The 10,522-nt window shown below is 42.6% G+C and overlaps 1 protein-coding gene across 1 annotated transcript; it reads right to left on the bottom strand.

Moving 5' to 3' along the window:
• Positions 1–62: 62 nt before the first annotated feature.
• On the bottom strand, positions 63–10,467 carry ublcp1 (ubiquitin-like domain containing CTD phosphatase 1). The gene is made up of 11 exons (XM_076979783.1): positions 10,308–10,467; positions 9,578–9,743; positions 9,282–9,373; positions 7,633–7,718; positions 7,428–7,543; positions 3,836–3,934; positions 3,638–3,675; positions 3,385–3,483; positions 2,554–2,670; positions 2,257–2,384; positions 63–2,019 (listed from the first exon to the last, which is right to left on the bottom strand). The coding sequence occupies exons 2-11, from the start codon at positions 9,729–9,731 to the stop codon at positions 1,992–1,994; spliced, it is 957 nt and encodes a 318-aa protein (XP_076835898.1). The 5' UTR covers positions 9,732–9,743; positions 10,308–10,467; the 3' UTR covers positions 63–1,991.
• Between the last annotated feature and the right edge of the window lie 55 nt (positions 10,468–10,522).

Below are 10,522 nucleotides of genomic sequence, written 5' to 3'. Positions count from 1 at the left end.
TGGTCACACCTAGGTTCTTGCTGAAATGAAAGGGCCTAGGGCCACGACAGGACAACCTGAGGTAACTAAACACAGACTTTAATATTATGAAAACAAAACAAACCAAGACAGCAACTCAAACCAATGGCAAAGTTTCAATGTTACACAGGTATAAAAAAAGCCAGTCCTCAAAATAGCCTGTTCTTTCATTTATTTGCTTGCATTATTCAAGTTTAAGTCGGAGCTGGCAATCAAAACATACAACTAACAAACACTCAACACAAATGTAAAACTACAAATGAGCCATTAGCCATGTCAATAAATACCTCACTCTTCTTAATCTTAAAAAAATATGTAAATATGTAAACTTTTAGCTGCTTTCTGTCTTCCATTTAGTGTCCTTGTAGAACTTTGATCCTTTCAAACACTGATTCTTACAGCTGCATTACACTGATTAGACATATCCTTTCTGGAACATGGCGCAGGTGTTCATGACAGTCGTTCGGGGTTGGAGGTGGTTGTAGAGGTGGTGGGGTGGACTCACAAGGGATTACTGGGGAAAGACAAAAGCCTGAAAGATCTCTCAACAGCAAGGAACATTACTTTTCATGATCAGTGAGAGCAGGTGTGACCAGAAGCCCTCAGATATCCACGTATCGCTTGGAGCCTGACAGACATCCACTGCCTTTGGAGGATCGGTGGGGCTCTGGGGGGGGAATCCTTCACAGGGCTCCGGGGAGAACTTATAGGGCAACCTTGCACGCCCCAGAACAAAGAGCTGCAATCTCCTCATCTCAGTACCGTCCCCGCAGATACTGTCAGAGTGCTTCATTAATGTGCCATTCAGGATTCCCCAGCTCAGGCAGCTGTCTGTACATTAAAGTTCTGGCAAAGGGTTTTTACCCTCATTTACAGTCTTGCTTAAGCACACCTACCTTGTGCAATCACTGGCAACATCTAGCTTGTTACTGAAATGTTTCTGACCACCAGATATTATTTGGGTGACATGCATGGCACATGATGTCGCCAATATCATCAGGCACGGCAGTGCTCAGGTTCAAACATGCACCAATGTCACCCAATGTCACCCAGCCAAACAGCAGCTTGGTCAAAGTGACCACGGATGAACTGCAATACGCAGTAATATGCATACAAGTCCAACACAAACTCTTTAACGGCAGTGCACAGGCGATGGAGTTGCTCCGCACGCCCACAGGCATGAACATCTGCACACTGAACTGTTGAGCACAAGCAGGGACATGCTCTATAGGTGCAGGAGATCCGATGCTCATGACAGACTCAGGTCAGCCCAAGCAACGCTGGGAAGACCCCTTGCAGCCCGCAAAATAACACACAGCCATGTGGTTCAAACACATTTAGGACAATTGAGAGGAATTAGTAAATTCCGAGTGATTGGTGGGCGTGTCAGGCTGCACAGAGTCGTGTTATTGGCCAGTTGTATGCAAAAAAGGAGACGACAACAACAGCCAGGCCATGTGCTGTATATAGAATGGTGGGAATGGATTACCGCTACAAATCACTGAACAATAGGCGCACCATTACGTACCGGCTGCTCCTGGAACCGACAGAGCAGAAATCTACAGCAGGGTAAGTCAACGGGAGGCCGAGCGAGGGATCCATCGCCCGGTCTGTCAGGAGTGTTTAACCAAGCTGCACAGACGCAGCTGTAGTGTGCGCTACTCTTTGCACATGTACCGCTCCTAGGCCACCCAGTCACCAGGTGTCCCAGCGCACCATGCCGAGGTCCAGCGAGGCGGGAGAGGAGATCGGGGGGGGGGCTACAGGCTAGCTACAACCGATGCTATTATTTGCTAAAACAAACAAACAAAAAAAATGTTTACATAGAACTGGAAGGTGAATATTTCAAGTCTCTTTCTTCCCCGGGGGAGGAGGAGCAGGAGGAGATGAGAGAGGCAGGAAGGTGTGTGGAGAGGGCGCGTGGGTGTCCAGCACCACCTGCTCTTGAGGAAGGGTCCAGCCTGTTGGCGGATTCACTGACTCTGTTTCTTTGAGAGGTACCTGCGGGTCAAAGGCCAAAAGTATCACCACCGCCAGCACAGTTATTTCAGTTCTACCAACGTCACACCATGACCCAGGAGTTGAACCGATAAGACTACAGGCGTCAGTCTCCTGGTAAAGCAGGGAAATGAATTTAACTTGTTCTTTGCTTTGTTATCCTTAAACTGACGAGTCAAGAATGTTGGCTGAATGCTAACCTACAGGAGCAGAATGCAGTTTGATTCTCCGTGTACATACCTTTCCCAATGTTTGTGATTGAGTCCTGAGAAGTCGTCTAGCTTGGCGATCTCTTTCAGGTAATGAGAGAGTTTCAGAAGCTCCTTGTCTTTCTCTCGGTTCAAGTGGGCCTTCATAAATGGCCTAATCTACAGAGAAATGGCAACAGGAGGCCTATATGAAATCTCATTAAAACACTTTCATAAAAAAATAAATAAATAACAATCTGAAGCATTACCGAATGATATAAATACCGTAAGAAACATTTTTTATAGCCTGTGGATATGGAAAAGTGCATTCCAAATAGGATTCCGATACCTTGAGTCCATTTTGTGGGTTCATTAGAAAATTCCTTCCAATGTCATCAAACATGATGGTGTTCTTCCTATTGTAGAACTCACTGTACTTTCCCCAAATGACTCCAAGAGGCTTCACCTGAGAAGACAAGTAGGTCAGTCACTGGTCTTGCAGAGACGGACATCCACATTGCGGTTAAGCATCATAGGTCTAGAAAAGGCACAAATTTCCTTGCACTGCTGACTACATGTTATTTTATGCAACTTGTATTGACAAACTACCAGTTCATTTCTTCAAGGTGACAGTCCAGGAGCTTTCAAACAGGCAGCTTTGGTTCGATTAAAATCAGCCAAGGTGCGACTGCCCCGTTAGAGCATTTCACTGGAGCAAGTGACAATGCTTTCTAAGCCCGGAACAAAGTCTGGTACTATGCTCCACGTGATAAAATATACCACTTGATCTAAAACAAATGCCAAATGCAAAAAAATGCTTGGTTTGCATTATTGTAATTTAAAAACTAACTGCCCAATCAAGATGTGACCAAATCCATTTGACTACAGTATTGGTTCAGTGGTAAATTTGCAACCAAGAACTGAAATGCAACAATGTATTGGTCCAGACAAGGGAACAAATCGACAAATATAAATGAATTAACTTTTTAATTATGAAAAGGTACGTTTCAAGCAGAAAATGTTAACTGGAAACCTTTCACCAGATGGCAATTTTTCACTCACTGCATTTTCAGTTAAACAGTTTAAACTCTGCAGCCCTATTTTTTTTTGCCATTGCAGGCGTTTTGTTTTTAGAGAGCCATGTCATGTTGGCATATGGTGAGATGGGCGAGATGCACACCTCCACCACCCCCCGCTTGGGGGTGTGCACCGTGATCATCGCCCCACTGTCCAGCATAAATGTGACCTTGTAATTGGGATTGTCCGTCACACCTAGCTCCTGAAACATGCATCACACACACACGCACACAAAAAGCAGGGTTAATGGGGGTCAGTCAAAAAAAATAACTCGATCTAAAGTTGAATTTACAACATTCTTTGACTGATAAAAGTAAATTAATTAAAACAGTCTTAGCAAACATCTCCGTACGTACTTTCATTTTGGCATCGATCCACTTCATGCTTGTTGCAGCTGAAAGAAACCAAAGTGAGAGTGTGATTAAAGGATCCACTTTGGCCCTGCAGAAATAAGTCCTGGATGAAGGTGAATCATGTTTAGGTGATGAAGGAAGCGCTCCTCCGTCTCCCTCTTACGAAGGCTAGGGCAAACATGCGGCAGGCTGCACACTCACACCAGATGACGATGTCATAGTCCTCGTATGCCGAGGTGAGGAACTCGTGGAGGAAGGGCCTCATCAGCTCCTGCCCCGATTCTGCACAAGACTTGTGATCTAAGAGAGAACCCAAAATTACAGTTGTATTACAAAAATATAGCAAGTGGCGATTGTGGGGTCCGAACCCCAGCGTGAGCAGACGTCTCGCATGTCTGGCGTGCACGCGAGTGTGTGTGTGTGTGTGTGTGTTTATTAAAGGTCATCAACTGGTGTCACACTCAACGCACATGCCTGACATTTGTATGTACTCAATCTATGACGGAGATGTATACACATAGGTAGTGTGTGTATCCTTGTGTGTGTAGAAAATACCTCACTGTAGTGCTATTCGGTGATGGATTTGACTCAAACTTCAGTGTGAATTGATAGTGTGAACGTGTGTGTCCACAATCAGTCATGGTGGAGTTCCTGCAATACAGCGCCCCCCAGTAGCCAATCTCCTTGAAACTTCAGTACGAGTGTGTGTATGTGAACACACCATTTCATTCCAGTTTCATGCAATTTTTGTGCCCAAACATTTGTGCAATTTTGCATATTAAGTAAATTACCCCTAAAATAAAGTGGACCGAGCTTAGCGGCATATGGTGCTTTAAGTAGAGTAGAAGACTAGAAAAAATTGTGCTTTATTATATGCAGCATTGGACTATGCACCACCTATGGTTCGACTGGGCTGGTGTCTTGAATGTGTTTGCATGTGCTATAGCACCACCTATGGTTCGACTGAGCTGGTGTCTTGCACATGAGTGAGGGGAGGGACTACTTCCTGTTGAGACAAGTCTGTAGGACTTATGGTTGGATGCATGATGTGACCACATTATGTGAACAGCCTTTATAATCACATTTTAACTCATGCTAAATAGTCAGTACACAGTGGCCACATTTAAAGTGATTTAAAGTGGTTTTGATTCACTTTTCTAGAATTTCTTCCTTCTAGAGGCAAATATTGCAAGCTGCAGGAAAGTCTGGCAAGTACTGGCTGTGTAGTGCATGCGTCAGTCTCCCGTTTAGGGTCGCAAGACAGAAGCTTGTTTCTAACAAAGAAAATCACCCAAGGCCAGCTGTGTTTTGCCAAACCTACATCAAAATCATGTGGGAAAACATGTACATGTTACCCTTAGGTGAGATTATGCATAAGCATGACATCAGTTTCCATTCCTACGCAGACGACACTCAGCTATATTTATCGGCAAAACCCGATGATTTAGGCGCAAACAGTAAGATTGAGAAATGTGTAGAAGAGATAAAACATTGGATGGCATGTAACTTTCTAGCACTAAATGCCGATAAAACAGAATTGATAATAGTTGGGTCTAGGGCTGCGAGAGACAAGATACATAATGCAGCATTGAATCTACATTCTTTTACTATAACCCCCAGCGCAGAGGTAAAGAACTTGGGCGTCACAATAGACCCAGATCTCTCGTTCGATACACATATTAATAATATAACTAGGGTAGCGTTCTTTCACTTGCGCAACATTGCCAAAATTAGAAACATATTAAATATTAGTGATGCAGAAAAACTAATCCATGCATTCATATCCTCTCGTTTAGATTATTGCAACAGTCTCCTAGCTGGATGTTCTGGTAAATCGATAAACAAACTCCAGCTGGTTCAGAACGCAGCAGCACGAGTTTTAACAAAAACTAAAAAGTTTGATCACATTAGTCCCGTACTATCGTCATTACACTGGCTGCCAATTAGATTCTGTATTGACTATAAAATACTTTTATTAACATATAAAACACTGCATGGCTTAGCTCCAGACTATCTTAGTGAACTTATTGAACAATATAACCCAGCGCGTTCACTTCGCTCGCAGGACGCAGGGTTATTAACTGTTCCTAGGATCAAAAAGATCACAGCAGGTGGAAGAGCCTTTTCTTTTAAAGCTCCACAATTGTGGAATAATCTTCCTGCCTCTATTCGGGACTCAGACACAGTCTCAATGTTTAAAACTCGATTAAAGACTCATCTGTTTAGTTTGGCCTTTGATTAATCTGTTACATATTTACTACATCTCGTATCTTTTCTCCGAGGTTCACCTGGAGAGTAACATTGCAGTCGGAGCCTACAATACCAGCATCGCTGCTCCGACACGGAATGAAAGCCTGGCGTTCATCAACAGACATTTACAGTGACAATATCATAACCCAGAACTTTCATTTTTACCTTTACTTAGTCTGATTGTGTGATTTGTGTGTGACTTGTGTATTTGTCTGTATTTTGTGTAATCTGTGTGTTAACGGGCCGCCCAATGGAGGATGGGTTCCCTTTTGAGTCTTGGTTCTCCCGAGGTTTCTTCCTATTCCCCACTATCTTAGGGAGTTTTTCCTCGCCACTGTCGCCCTTGGCTTGCTCATTAGGGTTCTGGACCCGTAGTATTGTTAACCTTTTAAATCCTGTAAGGCGCTTTGTGACAACATGTGTTGTGAAAAGCGCTATACAAATAAACTTTGATTGATTGATTGATTGATGTTATGGTCTGAAGAGCAAGGATGAATTTTTTGTCCATAATTCCAAATGGTATGTTTGACATAAAGTCAACAGCACATCACCAAAAGAACACCATGCCCACAGTGAAGCATAGAGGCTGTGTTATGCTGTGGGGCTGTTCTTCAGCTGCAACTGAGGAACCGAGACTCTAGTCAAGATGGAGGGAATTATGAACAGTTCTAAAAATCTGAATTTTGGTACAAAACCTTCAGGCCTCTGCTAAAAAGCTGAAGAGGAATTTCACCATTTCCGCATGACAACAATCCAAAGCATACCTCCAAATCAACAAAAGAATGGATTCACCAGAAGATCAAAATTTTGGACTGTCCCAGCCAGAGCCCAGACCTGAATCACACTGAAAATCTGCAGGTAGACTTGAAGAGGGCTGTACTCGGGAGAAGCCCTCGCAATCTGACAGATTTAGAACATTTTTGCAAGGAAGAGTGGTCAAGTCAAGATGTGCCATGCCTAGAGACTCCTACTCAAAAAGACTGAGTGCTGTCAAAGACTTCTTCAACAAAGTATTAGTTTAAGGGACTGCACTTCTCTGGAACCACATTATTTTAGCTCTTAATTTTGATTTTCCCCACCCCAAAAGATTTCAGTTTATTTTTCAATGTACATACTATGAGTTACACTGAACTCATAGCATGCATATGACAAGAACCTGAAATTTGACCTGTGGTGTGTAGACCTAATATCCACTCTATCATTCTTATTGAAAAATGAAGCACATAGCAACAGATACAGCGTTCTCTCCAAATGAACGTAGGCGTACATTTACGAGAACAGAGGTCATGTGTTGCTATGCAGTTTACATTAGCAGAATGATTGGCCAGATATTGTTTAATGGCAAATTCTAGCAACTCTGTTTTGTTCAACACATAATAGCACAATACCAAGAGTTATACAAGTGTCACTGTGTTGAGAATGGTGGTTTAAGGGATTCAAACTGTGGTGTGATGCACATATAAGATAGGCCCATACAAGACGGGTGCACTTGAAGTGAGACGTGTTCTGATAACTTAGGCTGGGATGGTTTGTTCAATCTTACCAAACAATGTGTAATCAACATCCAGCACAAGTAATCTCTTCCCTTCTCTTGGTGGGTTTAACTCCTCCACTTTGTACTCTTTAACACGACGAGCTATTTTAGCCAGATTTTCCTCTCTGGAATAAAAAAAAAAACAAAAAAAATTAGAGAGGACAACAATAGTTTGAAACCATCAACATGCAGCAGTGTATTAGTAGAAACTGGCCTGTTTTCAACTTCGATCACCTCCTCTTCAATGTCAAAGTCATTGACAACATCATCACTTTCAGGGGGTGGGGCCAAAACATCTTCCTTCAGGAGAACATACAAATGAGGCCCAAAGACAGTGCCAAGCACCACTACTCAGGCCATGCCATAAGCATTCTAAAAACACACAACAGCTTTACACAGTTGTTCCATACTGTTATATAGTAATCCAATATTATCAGACACTACGATATTATATGGAAAATGTCACATTCAATATCATAGGACTATGATATGGTTCCAACATAAGAGCAAACCATGTAAATAATAAATATTTCCATGCCACAGTTAAAAAAGGATGCACATTTCATGCAAGACTACATGCAAATGAAAGGCCTTGGCTGCGATTGTTAAATCTGACCCAAAGTACAGGCAATGGTGTGGTTTCAGAAGCTTGTGGTAACACTGTCACCAATGGCCCTCTGGCAAGAAACGTCAAATTTCCCAGCCCTTTCAGTTATCTCTTCCACTGTACAAAGTAGGGCTGAACGATTTTGGAAAATAATCTAATTGCAATTTTTTATCTATAAATTGCGATTTAAAATTTTTTCCGTTGTTCCACTTCAGGAAACTCTGTTTCGGCATTTTTTTATACAGCTCAGATACAGGGTTGCCGGGGGGGGGGGGGGGGGGGGGGGGGGGGGGTGTGTGTAAAAGATGGACTAAATTTCAGTATTATTATTATATCGTGATCGATCGATCACGATATAATAATATATCGTGTGGTTGGCGCCAGAGCGAACTAGTAACTTTTTAGTCTAAGACGCTCAATGCATGAGAGTTGGCAACTCTGCAGGTATAGCAACTTGGCTAAAGTATGTGCGTGAGGGCATTTGGTAGCGCATATCCAGTGTGTTTAACAAAGCCATGAAGCCGGGATTGTTCACTACATTAACGGGCATCATGTCTTTCACTATGAACTCCGTTACTGCCCGAGTTATTTCAGCGTGCCGCTTCCAATTATATCCATAAGGAGTTACACTTTCAAACGGTTCGGTCAGTGAACCCTGTCTGCTGGACCGCGGTCAAGCTATCCGCGCTTTTGCGATTCATCCGTGCTTTAAATCTTATTGCGCCTATTTGCGAGATTTTACGGTATTTCGCTGCTCACCGCATACTAAAGCTGTATAAGCGCAGAGAAACACTTTGGCGTATTTGAAGACGCAGCACTAGTCGTTGGCATTTTAGCCTTACAAATATGAGGCTTTGTGGTGTTTTTTTTTTATGCTGAAGAAGGTTTGTAGTGTTTCCTCGCGTCGTAGCGACAGTAGCAAGGCACGTTTTGCACAGTACCTGACGATGAGCAGCATCTTTTAAAAGCCAAAGTAATTTCACACAACTGATGTGCTGCCCCTCTTTGGTATTAGACTTTCAGTTGTGTCAGCTTCTGTCGAGCCTGAAGCCATTGTGCAACAAGTTAAAGTGCGCTGTGTTAACTTCACTTCTCCACCTCCCTGCCTCCTGCTCGGGTTTGCTCCCTCGCTCCCAAGTCACGTGACCAGTTTAAATCGCAGCTTGTGCTATTAGACAATCGCGTTTTAAAAAAATCGCGAAATTATCGCAAATGCAATTAATCGTTCAGCCCTAGTACAAAGCCTGCAAACATACCAGGCTTTCCTCTCTGCTGCCCATCATCATGATCTTGGTGTTTGGCTTAAGCTTCAAGCTTCCCAGCTTTGTTTCATCGTCGGCAGGTTTACCTGCAAACGGAGATAAATGCAAGAGTCATCAGACATAACAGGGGTCTCATGTCAGATGACAAACAGGACCTTATTCATAGACAGGTGCAGGTCTTCACAATATAGTCTAAACGAGGAGGTGACCCTTAAGTGCATTTGGTGCATTTTTCTAGTCTGAGACTTTGTACTGCTCTCACTGCAGGAGAAAAGAGAAGATGCTGTTACCTTTGACCTTCAGACCCAGCAGCTTCTGGCGTTCGGGAAGAACACCTGTCAGAGATTTGATGGACTGCTTCAGGTCCAACACAGTGTCCTCCTCACACAAGGAACTAATGGAGTACTCCTGACCACCCCATTTTATTATCACAGAGACAGACATGCTGGACCAAATCTGCCAAATTCAGAATACATTGAATAATTCAGCTTGCCATTGTGTGCGTAGATTTACAGTTGTGACTATATAGTTAACTAGACCACAAAGAGCCACGGAGTCACATAGAAAAACAAGAGAATCTTCCAGAGACGTTTAACGTGTCAGTGTGTAAAATAAATAAGCAACTAGCTTGCTAGTTAGCTAGCAGGGTAGTAAATGCTAGGCTATATACTCTTGAATAAGGCCAGAGAGCTAATTAACAAATGTTGCATTCATTCAAGAACCTAAAATAATACTGCACTGAAAAGAAAGACAAAGAAATAAATAAAGAAAGAAAGACTACATAGTTAGCAATTAGGCTACATTGTGTCTATGACACAGTTAGCCATCATAGCTAATTAGCAAGCTATGTAGTTAAGAGCAGACTCCACTATACAATACACGTTTCTTTCTGTCTAAGCTATTACAATGAGGAGAGATTAAAGAAAGCGAGCCACGCCATTCAATGTAAATGCACACGAAATGAGCCCAGGATCATACGAGAGCTCGTCAGAATAAAAAAAAGAGAAATTTTGCACTCACATCTTCTCCAGTTCTATGGTTGTAGCTGCAGACGTCCAGGCACCATGAGTCTCTCCCTCATTTCTCGTTTGATTTTACATATGAACCCATATCGCCCCCTGCTGGGCCGGAGAGTCATGCAATAAATTTTTGTCTCGTTTGATTTTTTTATTTTGCTTAGAACTATTTTATTATTGCTTTATGTATTGTTTCATTTAATTTGTGATTATACATTT

The sequence above is a fragment of the Brachyhypopomus gauderio genome, chromosome 18, assembly GCF_052324685.1.
Source record: "Brachyhypopomus gauderio isolate BG-103 chromosome 18, BGAUD_0.2, whole genome shotgun sequence".
Taxonomy (NCBI): domain Eukaryota; kingdom Metazoa; phylum Chordata; class Actinopteri; order Gymnotiformes; family Hypopomidae; genus Brachyhypopomus; species Brachyhypopomus gauderio.
Note: the sequence above shows the minus strand (reverse complement) of the source record. Positions and strands in the feature narration are given on the sequence as shown.